Below are 19848 nucleotides of genomic sequence, written 5' to 3'. Positions count from 1 at the left end.
GTGCCCGTTTAAGTATTGAATATTCATATCTAATTTTACCACTGAAGGGAAATCTTAGTAGCTGAGCATAAAAAGAATAGGAGCATACTGCAACGCGTGTGAAGGCCATAAACGATATTAATTTTGAACTTGTTTGAACTGAACTTGTTTGAATTGACTGAGCTCCGTGCTGTACCACACAATGTCTGTTTTTTTTTGTGCTGTCCTACTGTACTTCCTACAGTACTTTGAAAATACCCCTGAAACCGGTTTAATTCGTCACAGCCAGCCCTCCCGCAGAGAGGGGGGTTGTACTCGTTAATGTCTTAGCACAAAGCAGAAACTTCTTGGAAAGATTACAAATTTTAATCATCTTTTTTCTGAACCAGGGAAAATCTGATCATGTTTCTCTATAACAATAATAAAAAACTTTATTTTACATATCACCTTTAAAAGTGGCATCTCAAAACAATACAGTAGATGTAAACCACAGATTACAAATAAATACCCAGACAAAAGCAAACGCGTTTTTAATAAGATGCTTTTATTCGTTCATAATCCGACGATCTCAGGAAGACTAATGGGGGTCTGGCTTTTTTTCTGGAAAACCATAACTCTGGTCTTGTCCAGATTGACTGTCAGCGCCCAGGTCTGACAGTGCTGCTCCAGCCTCTGTTCTGTGGGCGACAGCAGGACCAGTTCCTCTGCAAAGAGGAGGAACTCGATTTCTGTAATTAATGCAGATCAGTAAATCAAAACAGTTATTGCGCCCGGCACCTCAATGGGCTTCGACGTGCTAATGCGTTGGTTTAACAGTCCGGTTGTGGCAATGTTTTTTATTATTGTTATAGAGAAACATGATCAGATTTTCGGTTCAGAAAAAAAGATCTGAAGTACTGTACCGTATACTAGTTTGTCACTCTTCTCATCCCCTCTTTGCTAAATGGCTTTTGAATCGAGTCACATGAAGACAGAGGTGAAACAGCCCTACACAGCCCTGTCGCAGTACACAAATATAATTATATCTTATTAAGTTCTTAAGATACGCGATTCTTTTAATACAGTCTTTGCTGTGCTCTAGAGGATCCTTGTGATATTTTGAGCTCTTGGTGAATGATAAGTGTCGCAGTTTAAATCATTTTCGTAGTTAGAAATTATGGAACGCTCTGTTAAAAGCAAGGGAGTTTTTATGTCCGTTGCAGTTTTTTTGCAACATGAATATAATTATATCGTTATTAATTTCTTGAGATACGCGATTCCATATTATATTCCCTTTTAATCAAATTCTAAAAGTATGCTTGTTGACTACGGTATCAAGTTAGTTAAAGACTTCGATGCTTAAAATGTTTAGGGAGAAATGAAATACTGGTGTGTATGTTTTCTTTAAAGTACCGAGACCAGCCATATACTGTATGTTTATGTTCCAAAATTAATATCGTTTATGGCCTTCACACGCGTTGCAGTATGCTCCTATTCTTTTTATGCTCAGGTACTAAGATTTCCCTTCAGAGGTAAAATTCCATATAAATATTAATACTACAATGGACGCAGTAAAGACGTTTACTGTAAATCTTTCTACGACAGACCAACGGACCACGAGTGCCCCTGTCGGTCAACCAATCACGTACCGCAGTACCCTGCGTCATCTTGCGTCACGATGCGCGACGTCGTAGCCAATTACCTCCGGTACGTGTCTGTACCGCGCACTTTGAATGGCTGCATCTGTAGCCTTCTTTCACATAAGGTCTTATAAATACAAATTTCATTTTTCAAAGACACAACATACTTCAAAATTTAACTAGATTTACTGTCAGGTGCTATATAGCTTCTCTATCAAAGGTAATGTACATTAATATAAAAAAACTATTTTCAGAACTTCATAACGTACGTTTCTAAAGAGTGTTATTTCCAACCTTAAATCTTTTCAGGCATAACACACTATTCTGTTTAATACATACGATGATGAAGAGCAACACTGCTGTTGCTTATGTTGCTATTATGGTTGGAGCACAATGACAGTCATCTTCCCTGCCGCTTGGATCGATCGTACTTGAATTTTCTGCAGCCTGTTTCATAGCAGGTGGTGTCATAGCAATAACCAGTACTTGAACGTGAATAAAACAAGAGCTAATAGTGGACTTTCGGAGACAAAGGCCGCACACTCACAGCCCACGTGGTATTGATGGAACGGAAGTGGAAGCAGTCACCAGCTGTAGGTTTTTGGGAATTCACATTTCTAATGATCTAACCTGGACTGTGAACACAGACTCTGTCTTGAAGAAGGCTCAGTATCACCTCTATTTTCTGAGGTGCCTCAAACGACAGGGGATGCCAGTACCTATGTTGGTGAACTTCTACCGCTGCATCATCAAGAGTGTCCTCAACAACGGGATCACTGTGTGGTATGGTAACACCTCTTCTCGAGAGAGAAAGGCACTGCAGAGAATGGTGAATGTGGCCCAGAAGATCATTAGCCATGGTCTCACAGAGATTAAACAGCTCTATGAGGACCACTGCCATGGTAGAATTCTGGCCATCACAGAGGATAGTCACCACCCCGGGCATTAGCTCTTCACCCCACTGGCCTCAGGCAAGACCATTCTTACACTTACCATTCCTCAATAGCTTCAACCCACAAGCAGTGCGACTGGCGAACACATTTGGTCATGCCCCTCAGACCACACTTACACCATCTATCTCATTATAATTTATTATTTATTGCACATCTGCAGCCATTGTTTACATGTCTGCATTGTTTACATTCAAACTGTTTACTTGTACATTGTCTACTGTTTGTTTGTATATTGTCTTAATGCACTGTCTGCACTTTGTGTTTTTTACACTATTTAACAATCGAGAGACTTTCTGCAAGTGAGAATTCCATTGTACTAGTATTTGTACCGGTTACATATGGCAATCAAGTTCAAGTTCTATGTCACAGTTCACATACAGAAAAAAAGTATTGCAAAAGTTCACAATTAACGGACATGAAATCCTATATTTTCAAACACTTTAGCCTAATTTTTATAAATGGGAGATATAATTAGAAAACTTAAAAGAAAAACTAACTTGCTATACCCATGCCTCTTATTATGGTTTCTTATATTTGTTTTAGAATAATCATGGTCCCGTCTCTGATACATTATTACAATTTTACATTTGACCTTCAGGAGAAGTCAAAGGTAATAGTATTCTAGAGCACACATGATTTCCTCTGTCTGAGAAACTGTGACTATCTGTAAGGATCTGCCATCTGTAAGGAATTTCAAAATTTTCTATTTAACCTTTAAGAAAAGTCAGAGGTCATGAGCAAAGGTCATTTTTCACCAAATAAAATACGGTTCCCTTTTGTATTTCATAAGCACATACGAATGTTTACAAAAGAGAAGAGGCCTTTTGGCCCATTTATTTCAGTACCTAAATAATCCAAGGAGATCACAGCAATTTTTTGCAGGAATCCATGTGTGGGCCACTTTCACTCATGGGAGTCAGAAAACAGTTGTTGAAAGAGGGTCCTTGATGCATTATCTCATTTCCAGTGTTACTGAGGATAAAATCCCTCTTGACCATTTTCCACCAGATCTTGGAGTGGTGAAACTTAGTTGGTGATGCAATGTTATGAAGGGTGCCTAAATATATTTATATCTTATCCTCCAAAAATGTTTGTTTTTATGTTTATTTCATCATAACAAGAAAGAATGTTCCTCGAGTTCCCATTATAAAATACTACTGACTGATTTGTTTGTGCTACTGTATGTTTCCTATGAGTGATGTACTTTTGCTTTTGAGTATCTAGTGACAAAAAACAGCAAAGCTTCTTCAAAACTTGTCCTATAATCACTAAATCCAGCTACAGTGGATATAAAAAGTCTACACACCCTTATTGAAATTGAAGGTTTTTGTGATGTAAAGCCAGAAATCAATATAAATCATGTCAGGCATTTTTCCATCTTAAATGTTACCTTGCAACCAACAAAATTCAAGAGAAAAACAAATAATTAAGAAAAATCATTATAATTAAAAAACCTACAACACCCAGGTTGCAACACCTTTTATAATAGGGGCTGTAGCTGTGTTCAGAGTTAGCCAATCACATTCAAAATCATGTCTAAAGGAAAGTAGCATACATCTGCCATCAAGAAGTGATTCTGATTAACCCAAAATAAAAATCAGCTGTTCCTGTAGGATTCCTTTCGTGGTTGCATCCTACTAGGATAGCAAACAATGTGGGAAAATGTTGTATGGTCTGATAAGACAAAGGTTGAGCTTTTTGGCCTTAATTCTAAAAGATATGTTTGGTGCAAAGACAACACAGCTCATCATCCAAAAGAACACTATACCTACTGTGAAGCATGGTGGTGGCAGTATAATGCTTTGGGGCTGCTTCTATTCAGTTGGGACAAGGGCTTTTGTCAAGATAGACGGGATAATGACTAGCTCCAAATATCAAGATATTTTCGCACAAAACTCGCTGGCCCCTGTCAGAAAGCTGAAGATGAAAAGTAATGTCACCTTCCAACATAACGATCCAATGCACACATCCAAGTCAACCAAGGAATGTCTTCAGAAAAGGAAGTTCAAAGTCTTGGAATGGCCCAGTCAGAGCCCAGACCTCAATCCCATAAAAAACTGTGGAATAACCTAAAGAGGGCTGTGCAGAAGATCCCCGGGCAATTTGAAGGAGTTTGAACGTTTTACGAGGAAGAGTGGGATAAAATTGCAAAGTCAAGGTGTGCAAAGGTGATAGAGACTTATCCACAGAGACTTACTGCTGTAGTAAATGCAAAATGTGCTTCTACAAAGTATTAGTTGGGGGGAATAAAGATAAATCATGTCAGACCTTTTTCCATCTTTAATGTGACATTGCAACAAACAAAATTCAAGAGAAAAAAATAGATAATTTGTTGGTCTACTAATGCTGCAAGTAGTAATGGATATTGTTTCAATTTCATTGTGTTCTGTATATACACATTACTTAATTTACCAGAATTATAAATCCATGCATGCTATCAACTGTATCAGCATTATAAAAAATGATGTTTTAATCAGAAAAAAAAATGTATACTTAAAAAAGTTTGTCATTTTCTTTGCTCATATGCACTTTATTTGAATAATGTTTTGTATGAACGTTGGCTTTAAATTCAATATTCAATCAGGAAATGTTTGATGTTTTCTGTTATTCCTCTTAGAATGGCAGGTATGACTAATTACCCTTCAGTTTTCCTTTAAAATCTAACTAACATCATAAACTGATTTAGACAGAAAAACACATTGCACTCTTAACTTCACCAAATAAACTAGTTTGTACATCTGGAATTACTTCAGATACCAAACATTAACATCTGTGGCATCAAAATACCAATCTATTTCTGGTAAGAGGATCTTGTGTAACAGTTGTCTTCATTCCTTTTAATTGCATTTTTTTAATTATGTATAAGGGGAAGGGAGTCACTTAGAAGATACTCATTCTGGTTTTAACAAGATATTTTGTGATGCTAAAAGGGTAATTTACCAAAGGCAATATACCAGATCTTTTACACTATGTATCTGTTTACAGTTCTTTAATTTTGTTTGACTGCAAGTCATGTTGGATAAAAGAATCATCTTAAAAAAACAAACAATCTGCAAAGCACTGCAAAATTGGAATATACCATCTGGTGGAGCTCTTGTGAATGTAGCAGTTTTCTGCATCAACTGTAATCAAAGAATTTAATATACAGTATCTAAAACTCATCCGTTCTTAAGATTTAAGGATGAGTTACCTTTCCTATTACCTCTAAAAACAGTTTGCTTTACCTTGAATTTTATTCACAACCTGTTTAATACTATTGTGTATTTTTCTTCTCTGTTGTTTAACTGCACCTCACAGCTTTACTTCTGTAAATCTTTAAATATGTTCAGTGTGTTGCAGTTAAATGGTGCAAAATGGTGCAGCCACTTCTCCATAAACAGATTAAATTCAAATGTATTAAAAGAGAATACATTCATTTGATAAATGACAAGTATGTACACTCCTTCATAAGATAATTTTGCTATCAAAAGAGACAGAAAATTACTATACTTCATGTATTTTTTTCTTACAATTTATCAAAAATCAATTGTAACACATATTCTTGTCATTCTGATCTCCATAAATATTATGAATTTAACATTTTTTCAGTTCACTTAGATCTGCTATTTTCCTTACAAGGGAAATACAGCTGCTTAGTTTATCAGCTGTCAGGTAAATATATTAAAGAAGTAAGTCACTGCACTAAAACTAATATATTTAAATTATACAGTGCCCGTGGAGCAGTTGGGGTTAAGGGCCTTGCTCAGGGACCCAAAGGAGTAGGACTCCTCTGCCAGCCACGGGATACGAACCGGCAACCTTCCAGCCACAAGCGCAGATCCTTAAAAACAGAGCCACTGCACTGTCCCACATTTGCCTTCCAATTGTGGCAGTTTAAGTAATTGTACAGCAGAACCAAATTTCAAAAAATTCATAGTTAGCATTAACATCCTGTAACAGCAAACTGTCATGCTCTGTTTCTCATACACTTTAAGGGCTTTAGCCCAAAACACTGAATTAAGCCCTGCTTTCCATGGTTTTAATAATCTTGTTTCTCAGATTGTCTTTCTAGATTGATCAGTGTGTCTCACAGGCTGAGGCCAAGTGACACCATGTACATTTGTACATCCTTGCACTGACTCTCATTTAATTTTTATTTATTACTATTATTATTCTATTGAAATGAAACTCTACACTGAATGAAAATCAATTCATTTTTAAATAAAAATATAATTTAAATAAGATACAATTTGGTTTATTTTAAGAGATGCACATAACAGTATTCCTGCCAATAGAAGACATGTACAATATAAACATAATATGTATGTGGCAGCATTTTGTCCTGTGAAATATCCATAACAATTATTTCATTTTAATCAGATCGCATAACTAACTATGGGAATAACACATACCAAGTGGAAAAAGGCAAAAAATCAAAAACATTCAATGACCCCTTTTCTGTCTCTTTAGACTTTTAAAATCTTGATCCTGAGACTTGCAGACTGTTGAAAAGATGAAGTGAAATAAGAGCATTCAACACAGCAAGAATGTTCCCATGTGGTGCCCAGCATTTGTCATCCATCTCTGGTCAATTACACTAATGTGATTTCCCAACAGGGTGGATGAATTGGATGGAAAAAACTTTTATTTTTTAAAAGGCAGTCAAATTTACTTTTAGGAATATCATAAAAATTTACTGGACCTTTGTTGTGAATTTGATATGTTGGTAACACCACAGCAGTAATGGCATAAGCCTATCCTTATTTCCAAATTTTGAGTTGATGTCACTGCTTGTACTGATCATCATTCTGTAAGATTGATTTATATCAATCTAGTAAGTCAAGAGCTCCGTGATCCTTAGAAAGTCCTTATTTTCTTGTTTATCTAACAATATTAATTAAATTGGTGAGTATGTGTCAGGTCATATTTTGACCTCTCATAAATTTGACCTACTGAGCTTATTAGCCACAAATTGCATTATGCTTTATCTGTAAGTTTAAATAGTGTTGTGAAAAAAGTGTGGTGAATGATCTGCTGCGGAATGCTCCATATATAAAGGTTTCATATTGTTTGGTATAGCATTGCTGTGTCTACAGAATTTAACAACAAGAATATTTGCTGGAAGGTGCTTAGCAGAAAAGCTCAATGACACCACAGTGTAGGCTTACAATTTTGCATTGCAGTATATGGCTTCTTAAATGCTGCAGTCTCTGTGGAATCCAGAAAAGGGTAGGAAACTGTTTTGTCATGTTTGATATTTTTATCTAAATAAAAATCTGAAAATACAAGACTGATCAAATATAGCACACAAACACCAATCATTCTTTACATACAGGTGAAATAATCAGATTATGTAATTATACAATACCTGTGAGAACAGTTTAACTTATAATATTATGCACCTTACAACCAGCAGTCCTCAAATAATGAAATATAAAAGGAAGGAATTTATATATGCCCTAGCAAATCACAACAATTACGTCTAAATTTTAAATTTTTAGCTAAATACTGTTGGTCTGTATTACTTATATTGGCATATATTGGCACTTATTTTCCAAATACAGTATCTGCTTAAACGGTCTTTTTTTTTTACTTTCTTTTATGTTGCATATAGACTCCAAACCCCATAAGAAAACAATCAGCCTTAAACATTTCCCATATCACACATCTTACTGTGTATAAATCTTTAGAAAATATAAAAAATAAAGGATAAATATGTTACTAAAGTGTAAATAAGACAATACATGGCATCTCTTTTCTTAAATATCATTAGAAAACAATATCTTACTAATGTATATATTGTATTGTTCATAAACGCCCAGTGAATAGCATATTATACTTTTAAATACTATTGTGTTTTAACAAACCAGAAAATTGTGCTCTGCAAGGAAACAGCCAAGTTCCACAAGAAATGTCATTTATATCAGGTTTCTTTTCAACAGCTGCACTGTGGCACACCATATTATATTTCTGCTTTTGGTTACCTTTAATGACTATTTAAATGTTTGACAGGTAAAGACGTCATGCTGAAAACTAAAGCAGTTGCTTAGATACTCTTCCTGTGCATCTTATATTAATAAACCTGAGCTTTCAAATCAGCAAATAAGGGTAAAGGGAAAAGTAGTAACCTTAAACCAGTAGGGCATTCAGGAGAGTTCAGCCTTTCCTTTGGGATACTACTAAAAAGTACGAGTCTTTCTTCAGTGCATTAACAGGAAATGTTTAGAGAAATCAACCAGATCATTTTACATATGAAACTTGGTAAATGGCAATATATACTAGGACACTGTGTGTGTTTGTGTTTTCCATTTCGTAATGAACATTCAAAGCCTTGATTCATCCTCCTTAAATTGTAATGAACGTAAATAATTTTATAAATGACAAACCATAGCTTTACATTGTGTATATGTTTGTTTATTTATAATTGCCTGTATATTTAGGAGAAATAAAAAGATTAACTAAAAATTTTGCTTAGTATATTTTGAGAATAACAGTAACCAACCTAATAATAACTTCCTGAGAACTGAGTTTTGAAGTAAAATCCACCACAAAAAATGCAATCACATTTTATCCTAGCACTCCTGATGGATTCATGAGCCAACACTACCTTATGCAGAAATCCCCCAGAACTTCCCCATGTCCCCATGATAAAGGTAAAAAGTAAAAATAAAAGATAGCACATAACGATCGGTTGTTGTTTTTACTGTTTAACACTGTGCTTAACATAAATGATACAATGATCTAAGGTGATGATCTAATGATGATAAGGTTTTTTTTTTAAAAACTCATGCAAATGTAAATATCAAAAAATTAAAACACCAATGATTTATATTAAAATTAGTATTTTATATTTATATTGAGCAATACAACTTTTCTGTGTACTGTTCTGTTCTGGTTTGTTCTTTGTGTGTTCTGGACTGTGAGTAACTCTTCTTAGTGCACTTCTCACTGTACTGTTTGTATTGTATGTATTGTATTATTTTATTGTATCATTCATTATACTGTTGCTGTGTTGTCTGTATTAAGCTGCTGTTGCACTGCAATTTCCCTCACGGGATCAATAAAGTATCTATAAGATCAATATCTACTTATAAAAACATGTGCATACCTAGGCTGGGAGAATAACTTAAATTGCATTACTATTTAAAAGCAAACAGATTGTATGAACAAAAAGTAATCTAATAAAATCCCTCAATAATGATTACAATGGGTTAATTAACTTTAAATAAACTGATGCATTACCATATTTTATCTAAACCCAAGAACAACAGTAGCTATAATTTATGTGCCACAGCCTATAACAGTTATATATTTCAGAAGATTTTCAGATTGCACAGGCTGAGTGTGACCCCATCTGTAGAACTAGAGGTAAGAGAAAAATATGGAAGTTCCATTGTCTCTAGAAGTCTAAGTAGAGTGAGTCCTTATTAATTGCCATATCAAAAAAAGATCACACAATGAGTTACAACAAAGTCAATTAATAATGCATAAAATTTAAATGAGTGTGTAACATTACCCATATATACATACCTGTATAAGCTATCAGTTGTAAGGCAATGAGAAACCCTTAACATAGGGTTAGAAAAGTGTTTTATGACTATACATTTCATAAGTTAAGATATTAACATATTTATTATCATTGCATTTTGCTTCTCACTTGCTAAATACTATCAAAAATGTTCATTTAGAAACACTGGGCACTGTTTAGGGCAGACAATAATAATGGGAATAATGCTATCCTATCAAACAAAAGGGGTCATCAAATATTCTTGATAAATTGTGAATAAAACAATAAAAATAATCCCCAAAAAAATCCAGTGTTGAAAATGAAAATGATTGTGATTTTTATGTCTAATGATATTCGTACTGTACAAATGCATTTAATTTGCATACTGAACTCCTTACTTTCTATCACAATATGCATTCAATTGTAGTGCATATATTATATATAAATATCCGATACTCATATAATTCTGGATTTGTATGTATATAAAATGGTTAACTTTTCCATAACTACAATTATCACTGATTAAGTTAAAAAATAACCTACACAAAGACTGAAAATATATAAAAGTAAATTACTCTAGCATTTAGATGGAAAAGACTGCACTACATCATATAAAGTACTTTGTCAATTATTTATGAGACATGCACAGAAAACATAAAAAAACAACACTCTTTGCACTCAGTGCATCATCTTTCGGAAATACTTCATTGTTAACTTTAAGATCTATTCAGCAATCTGCACTTTACACACAGAGAGAAGCTAAAAAGCTGATGATTTAAAATACAGGATACAGCACTCAGCACTGCAACAGCAGTTGCTTACACCATCTAAGAAAAGTATTAATAATACATTAGCCTGCCACAGAAAACGCACAAAACAACAGTTAAGTGTTTTTTTTTTCTTGCAAATATGGAATAATAGGTTTAAGTTCATAATATATGGACCTTATTCTTTTTACTGATTTCAAAAAAGTTTCTAATAATTGGGTTTTGGAGAAGGCTCATATATTTAAACGTCTTAACTTATTTTGTTGAAGCAACATTTTGCATTACAAATTATAGCATAAAAATCTGATTGCTCAATTCACAGCTGGGCCATTGTTCTGACCTTAGAGCACAAGAACGTAAACTCCCATCCAGATGTTCCAATCAAGTTGTGAAATCATAGGGAGAAAGAGCACCATTTGTGTCCTCTTCACTGTAGCAGCTCTGATGCTCATATTTTGGTGTGCCTTACTGAATATTTGAAAACAGATAAATCACAAAAGGACACTGAAAGTGCAAAAATATCTCAAGCTGGTGGATTAACAAACTGCGATTCAAGCATTAAGTTCAGGTTCAACCAGACCTTCTTTAAAGCACACACAACTGTGTTTAATTTAATAATTTATCTATTACCCTTAACTTATCTGAAGACATTGATATTCTAACAATTGATTAATAAAGACTTTTAAAAAACATAACAAGAATTCATGACCTGATGTAACTGATGATGGCATTAAACATAGCAATGATGGCACAACTCTTGTAAATAAGCCCTTACCTGTTTGTTGTACTTGTTGTTGGTTTGACAGCTGTACTCAGAACAGTGGTCAGATCCAATGGAAATGTTATCTCCTGTTCCTACAAATGTGTTGGCAGGGGGGAGCTCCTGCACAGCCTGGTGTTTTTTCCCAGCAGTTGGTGACTGTGGGTGAAGCTGAACTGTTGGCAGTGGTGAACTTGATTTGTAATGTCTTGCCAGGTCAGGGCTTCCTGGGCCTCCATTCACAGAGCGATATCGTCCCATTCCTGGGCTGTCTGACAGTTTCTCATTTACACTATCATATCTCTGTCCATTGGGTTTCGAGGCCTCCACAGTAACAATGCTGCTATAAAGTGGCTGCTTGGATTTTTTGTTTTTCTTGTCCTTTTTAGGCTTTTTATTTTTATCATGTTGCTGTGGAGTGAAAAAATCTTCATGGTCTTTTTTGCCAGCTTCATACCCATTTTTATTCTTTGGTCTACAATATCTTGCCATGACGACTATCAATATGATTAAAATCACAGTCATTATACCCGCTACAACTCCAATTACAATACTGAGTCTTTGTTTACCCAAGTCATAGTTAGGATCACCTGCAATGTCTATTGATATAGGGGTACCCAAGCTTCGAGCAATTTGTGCCTCCACAATAGTAGAATTAGACACTGTCTCATTTACATATACATGGACAAGAGACATTGTGCACTGTGAAGGCAGACCACTGTCACTGACTTGGATCACCAAACGATGCAATCCATAGTGCTTTTGTTCCAGTTTCCCCACCAAGGATATGACACCATTAGCTGTATCAATATCAAACAGTTTAAATGGGTTGCCTCCAACTATACTATAGTTTAGATTTGCATTTACTCCTGTATCACTATCAGTAGCCAAAACTGTTCTCACAACTGTTCTGAGGTTGCTTGATGGTGGCAGAAGGGTGTATGAATTGTTACTAGGGAAAGTCACAGTAGGTGGATTGTCATTTTCATCCATTACAAATAGAGATACTGTAGCAGTAGCAGATCTTGGAGGCTCTCCACCATCCACTGCTTTGACTTTGAATGTATAAGTTGTTTTCTGTTCCCTGTCAAAAGACACGGTGGAATAAATTGTCCCAGTATCATTTTCAATGGAAAAAATATCATCCTCCTCTTCAATAAAGAGGCTCATTTCTGCATTGTGACCTTTGTCAGCATCCATTACTGTAACCATTCCAACAGGGCTGTTAGGTTGTAGATTTTCTTTCAAATAAAATGTAAATACATCCTGCATGAATTTAGGCTCATTGTCATTTTTGTCCGCTACCTGCACCAACACTGTAGCCGATCCCTGGAGAGTAGGCATGCCCTTGTCTTTTGCAATCACTTTAAATTCATATCTGTCCGTCTGTTCACGGTCCAAAACGGTGTTCACCCTGATGTCACCATTATCTGGGTCTATAGAAAAGATTCCAGATACAGAAGAATCGAGAGAATATGCAATTTCTGCATTTTTGCCACTGTCAGCATCTATTGCAACCACAGTAGCTACTCTTTCACCTGGGGCATTATTTTCAGCAAAAGCCACTTCTACCACATTTTGACTAAAGATCGGTGGGTTATCATTGGTGTCTCCAACTTTGACAATTAATGAATTATTGCTTGATAAACTGGGGCTCCCAGAGTCCACTGCTACAATTACAACATTATACTCCTGTGTAGCTTCATAGTCCAGTGGAGCTGAAGTGTGAAGGAAATATTTCTTTTTATTCTGATCTCCTTCAATTTCACTAGCTGGTTTCAGTTGAAATGGCACATCACCAACCACAGTGCAAGTAACCACTCCATTCTCCCCTTGATCACGGTCTGACACTTGTACCAATGCTATAGGAGTATCAACTACTACATCTTCTGCTACATTGGCAATTCCATCTTTTAAAAATATTCTACCTATTTTTCTGATGTCAATTATAGGAACATTATCATTTTCATCCTTGATGTTTAAAACAACTGTGGCTTTGTCCATTTTGGGGGGCTGACCCCTATCTCTTGCCATTACAGTAAACCGTAGCTGGCTTACTTCTTCCCTATCAATACGGTGCAAAACACTCAACCAGCCTGAATTTTCATCCAGTCTAAGGAGCCTGCGTACTGACTCAGTTGCCGCTCCAAATACATACTCTATTTGTCCATTTACCCCAACATCTAAATCAGTAGCTTTCAGCTGTAATATAGGAGTGCCAGGGGAGCTATTTTCTGCTAAGTCTGCTTCATAAATACTTTTCTCAAAACGGGGGCTATTGTCATTGACATCAGAGATCAAAACTCTAAGGATGGCTTGGGAAGACCTTGGAGGATCACCTCCATCCCTAACACGAAGTGTTAGTTCATAAGAGTCTCTCTGTTCTCTATCCAGTGCCCCTTTAATAATCAGCTGTGGCTGCTTCTCTCCATCAGTAGTGTCAGCAACTTGGAGTTCAAAAACACTGCTTCTGCTTGCACCTTCGGTATCAAATCTTCTCTTACCCGAATAACTATCACCACTCTCTGTACGTCCCCCAGAATTTGACCCAGCACGTCTTACTGATCCTTCTCCACTATCTTGTATAAGCTCATATCTCTCTATACCATTCCTGCCAAAATCTCTATCTGTAGCAGTGGGCAGTAAGTACAGTGTGCCTATGGGTCTATTCTCTTCCACAGATAAAGTCAGGACAGGAGAAGGGAAGGAAGGGGTGTTGTCGTTTATATCTAAAATGATCACTTTGCCTTCGAATAGATCAACCCAGCTTTGTGACGGTCCAATAACAGACACTTCAAAATCTATGAAGCACTCGTTCTCATCAAAAATCATTTGGCATTGGGCTAATTTTTCCCTGTCGATTCTTCGCTCATTAGTACTTAGCTCCCCGGTGATGTTATCAATTTTAAAATAATCAGATCCCGATTCAAGTGTGAAAGTCACCTCACCAGAACCAGCTACGATTCCGAGGTCTGCAGCTACATTCCCTATCCGGACATCGGCTGGTCCTTCCTCTGCCAAGCGATATCGAAGCACTTGCTTGGCAGCCGGCTGAGTCAGCAGGAGCTGCAGGAGGATCATATAGTAGCATAAATAGTCCACTGCACCAATAGTCCTCATGGTTTTCTGCAGTTGATCTGGTTGTTTGTTGCCTTTAAAATGTATGAAATGCCGCTAAAGAGATTAAAATGGTACTTAAAATATGTTTTTTTTTAATACAGTGCTCTGTTTCAGAACACATCCGACTTTACAATTAATGCGTCTTCTTACACCTTTTCAAACGTTAAACATTTTAGCCCACATTACCGAATATAAACCACAATGATTCCTTTTCTCACGCTGGTTCAAATGCACTTCTTTTTTTTCTTCTTTCAACAAAACCCGCAATCTGCACACACAGCAATATCGCAATAGATTATTCCTCTTGCGGTAGCTGAGATTTTTTCACTGGAGTCGATGCCGTTTTTTAAATGACAGCCTGTTCAGTCGTTTTCTTCAATTCTAAAAATTCCAAGTCCTCTTTGTGTTTGAAAAACGTTTCAAAATATGTATCCTTTTTTCCAATCCCAGTTTCGTGGTTAAGACCCTTCAGTCTGCAGACGTCTGCTCAGTGCAGATGTATTTAAAAACACGCAAAATCCAAACTACTGATACTTTACAAAACTGTTCCGTATTCTTACCTTGTAACAGCAGTCAAACAGCAAATGATATGTCCTGCCGTTTTAACAACAATCCAAGTAATGAAATCTGTCTACCTCCAGTGATATAATAAACAAGGTGTCTTTGTACTTTTCATCAATTGCTCGGCATAAAACCCTGCAAAGCAACACATTTAAGCAATGAATAACTGTATTTCCGAGAAAGTACTGGAAATGTGCAGCTAAAATCCAGTGAAACGAGCCATTCCAAGTCCTGCATTCTCAATCTGCGCGTCTCTTCTTCACCTGCATTTGCACTGCATGTGTTAGCAATCTGTATCTGCAGCACTGTGAGCGATTCACAAATGATATTGCAGTCTCTTGCTCTCTCCACCCCCTCCGCTTTCTATCCCGATGCACGTAACCAGAGCTGAACTTGATCGCTCAGTTTAAAGGGTTGCTGAAAGAGTATTTGTTAGGGCTATCCTTTCTTCTTGTTAATAAGGGCAAAACGAATCAAAGTGTGACTTAACGCCACGTGAACAAAGACAATTTTTGTGTTCACAAACGCCCAAATGGAACGGAAAAGAAAAAAAAAGTCAAATTGCATTCGAAATTAATGGTTAGTCTCTCAAAAGAGGTGGGGTGCAGTAAATACTTCCTATTAAAGGAATCATCGATAATATGGATATGGAATTTTAATGTTACAGCGTTAGATATAGGATTGTAGCGTCTAAACGTTGTTGTGACTGCAGAGTTTGAAGGAGGGAATACCGAATTGCTTTGCCCTTTAATAGTAACACATCTGTTTAATCTATACTGTATAAAAATACATTAAAGCATGCTCTATATAATTTTACCCGAATGTTTCGAATATGCTAACCTAATAGTTTCATTAATTTGTGTAAGCTTTTTTTCTCAACTACAAATCTTAGAAAGTAGATTTCCTGTGCAATATCCCCTCCCTGTCCGTCCTCTATTGATTCTGTTGAGAAATATCTCAGTCTGCACCCCCTCGCAAATTCTGTGAATGAAATAAGCTTATTTGTTGTTTTTTACTCGAATACCGATTTTTATTTCTCTTTGGGATTTTTATTTTGCATTATTTTTTAGCCGTGTTTGAAATGGAAAATACGGCAGTGCAATAGTTTTGAATTTGTATTTTGACAATGTTTCTGAGTATTCAAAATTTAAATTTACGACATATTATTAGTCTTTTACCTTCCACTGCAAGAATCTTTATTCTCGTTCTATGCATGTACAGTACGTGTGATCTGTATGCAGTTATCCACATACACTGCACCCTCCCTCGTTTCCTTAAACATTCAATTCAAATGTTGCTTCATCGGTATTTTAGTACTTCTTGTTAACATACAGTATAAAGAACACCGTGAAGTTTATATACTTAACATGTAACATGTCGGTGTTTTAAAATTAAATTGCAGTTAAATTATATTACAAAACATACTCAAGATGGTAGTTGTAATTAGTGTGAAACAAGGTTTTCTTATTGCTCTTATAACCTAGATCTATCTTCTACAATAACATGTGTTTTATAGATTAAAAATGGACATGCAGAATAAGAAATGCTGTTCTCGGAAGCTTTTGTATTAACTGTAGGGAATCCAGCTACAGTATTTCATACTTGGATATGTTGAGATCTGCTGTCTAAACTACCACTTAACATTCAGGAAGTGTCGATGGTATCTTTACTCCTCGACGCCCTCTATTGTTCAGTTGTATTCATTTAAATTTTCTTTTAAATCAAATTGAAAAAAAAAAATAGCACATTGAGTTTCAGTTAACATTTTGTGCTGCGAATGACCTTTGTCTTAACTTTATTTTATAGCGAATCGGGACAAAAAATAAGATGTACGAAATAAAAACAGCAATTTCTTGAAAATGTACATGGCTTTGAACAGAATACTATAAAGAGCCACTAGAGGGTATCACTTATAATAAAATTGAAATCTGTTTCCTATCTTTTTAGCTCGTAAAATATGTTGTGGGCATATCTGCCTTTTTTGTGATTTTATTTTTAAATTTTATACAAAAAACAACGATGAAAGTTCTGATACAATTTTTGTGAGAAACTTGTGGGTTTCTGACAAAATTGTACTTTTATAAAATGTTGTAAAAACAGAAATATGGTGATATATTAGTTGAATGTACTTTTATATAAAAAGTACATTTACCTTAAATACAAATTTCCATTGATAGAAACCATTCAGAAGTTTGAGTGAAGAGGGCACTAAACTTTTTTGTAAGTTTGAGTCTTCTCTACATGCACCAGTTTGCCTATTTTGCAACAAGTTTGTCAAACTGTTTCATGATTATTTCTAACACTCATGTAAATGTTAGTTAGTTTTTATACATGGGGAGCCCATAAATCCAGTAAATGATTTCCCACTTGGGTTGTTTGATCTGAAGCAACCTAAACTCAGTCAGCAAGGATTAATTCAATTCAGAAGGAAATCTGTCCTTCAGAAAAATTGATGCTGAAAATGTACACAAACTCTATTCCTTGAAATCTTCAATTTGCAATGAAAGACACAAGTATTTGCCAGTATAAATAGTAGTATAATGTGCAGAAGTGGTTTGTATAATACACAAACCTTGAGGTAGGTACAGTATGGTTACCATGAAATATACAGTACCATCCTGCTGTAGTGGGAAACCATGGGAACCAAGTAGCCTGATTAATAAAGTAGCATGGTTTGCACTGCTAAAAAGGTCACCTGTTATTTAAGGACAAAAAGCATAGTTAAAATACTTGTTCAATTAAAACTCAATCATACTGAATGTGTAATTCAGGATATAGTGTGAATGGTGAAGTATACAAGCCACGTTATGGTATATGCTTTGTGCACTGTCCTTTGAAACTGTTTATCAAATCAAATATTATAGTTATGTCATACAGTGGTAAGGAAATTCCTAAACTTTAACTATTGCATTGTAGTTACTATTTATATGTGTGTGGGATTTTAATAATTAAAATGTTGTGGGGAAGTCATGTTAAATTGTAATCATTTAGGTATCTATGTACTGTAGTATCGATATAATTACTGTGTGAAATTACTTGTCCAATCCCTTCCATTTTTTAACCACTTCTTCCAATTCAGCGTCACGGGGGAGCCAGAACCTATCCTGGCAAGCAACGGGCACAAGACAGGGTACATTCCAGACAGGACACCAGTCCATTGTAGGGCATATATGCACACATAGGATTATGCCCAGACGGCAATTAAACTAGCACTATGTTTTTTGTTTTGGACTATGGAGGAAACCGGAGCACCTGCAGGAGACCCAAGCAGACATAGGGAGAACATATAAACTATACACAGCACCCTAGGCCTGAAATTTGAACCCGTGGCCCCAGCACTGCAAGGCAGAATTGCTACAACCCCTGAACAACTGCTACTTTCTTGTAAGAAATTAAAAATAATTAACTTAAATGCATTGCATTATTACTTTGTAGGAGTAATTCTCCCCAGTATAATGGATTTGTGTGTGAGATATCAATTATCAAGTTTACTCTAATATGTTTACTCACTGATTGCAATATATGAAAATTAATTAAATACTTTGTGCAGTAAAATGTTTGCACATAGAAAATTTTGTAAAATACTTACAGAAGATGAACATGAACTATTCCTCCATTTTTATTAATAATATTAAAGACTAATATTTAAACAATTTAGAATGAGAAATTCACAAAGCATTTTTAAAAACAACCTTACACTCACAGAAATTAGATATACAGAAATTACAGAAAGATTACAAAATCACTTGTGTAGATATTAATTAACTGAGAGGAAACCTATAGCATGAGAACTGTTAAATAACAGAAAACTTATTTGAAGATCCAGGAAAATTATTATATCTCAGCATTATAATAATTAACAGAACATTGTGTGGTGCACATCTGTGAAGTGCACAGCTGCCAGCGCACCTCACCGTACCAGGCCACCACTGCGTCACACCACACAGCTGCCAGCGCACCTCACCGTGCCATGCCACCAGCTGCGTCAAACCACACAGCTGCCAGCGCAACTCACCGTGCCCGGCCACCACTGCATCACACAGCTGCCAGCGCACCTCACCCTGCCAGGCCACCACAGCGTCACACCACACAGCTGCCAGTGCACCTCTACATACCCGACCACTACTGCATCACACAGCTGCCAGCGCACCTCACCGTGTCAGGCCACCACTGCGTCACACATATTTCAGCACCATATTTTTCATGGATATTATGGAATATAATGGATGGATATCTTAGTTATCTTTCTAGTTCACAGGTTTGCATGCAGAATTTAATTTTGAAAGCCACTGAGACATCAGGTACTACTGTTGTATTTATGAAAAAGAAACAAAACAAAAAACATACTAACAGCTGTGCCATCCTACTCCTTAGTTAATACATTTTATTATTCATAAACAGTTAACATTGTTAGCAAAATATTTTGAATTATATTTAACCCTATTTTTTCTTTAGTTTTGTATTTAACTTATTATATGATAGTCAGACTTAATGTATATTTGAACAATGAAAATATATTTTTACAAGATTTTACATTAAGCACTTAAAATTAATATGGTTAATAATAGTAAACTGTAACATGCTGTAACAAGATCGGTTAAAC

At 35.8% G+C, this 19848-nt stretch overlaps 1 protein-coding gene across 3 annotated transcripts in view; it reads right to left on the bottom strand.

Moving 5' to 3' along the window:
• pcdh7b (protocadherin 7b) overlaps positions 1-15651 on the bottom strand; it is a 359406-nt gene extending 343755 nt beyond the window's left edge. For 2 of the 3 annotated variants that reach the window (XM_006629584.3, XM_006629585.3), the window contains exon 1: positions 11580-15650. In XM_006629584.3, coding sequence (XP_006629647.1) covers positions 11580-14684 — 3105 coding nt within the window. In that variant the 5' untranslated portion in view covers positions 14685-15650. Of the gene's footprint in view, positions 1-11579 lie in introns of all 3 variants that reach the window. The other variant, XM_069190512.1, reaches the window with a different exon arrangement.
• Between the last annotated feature and the right edge of the window lie 4197 nt (positions 15652-19848).

The sequence above is a fragment of the Lepisosteus oculatus genome, chromosome 1 (assembly GCF_040954835.1).
Source record: "Lepisosteus oculatus isolate fLepOcu1 chromosome 1, fLepOcu1.hap2, whole genome shotgun sequence".
NCBI lineage: Eukaryota > Metazoa > Chordata > Actinopteri > Semionotiformes > Lepisosteidae > Lepisosteus > Lepisosteus oculatus.
Note: the sequence above shows the minus strand (reverse complement) of the source record. Positions and strands in the feature narration are given on the sequence as shown.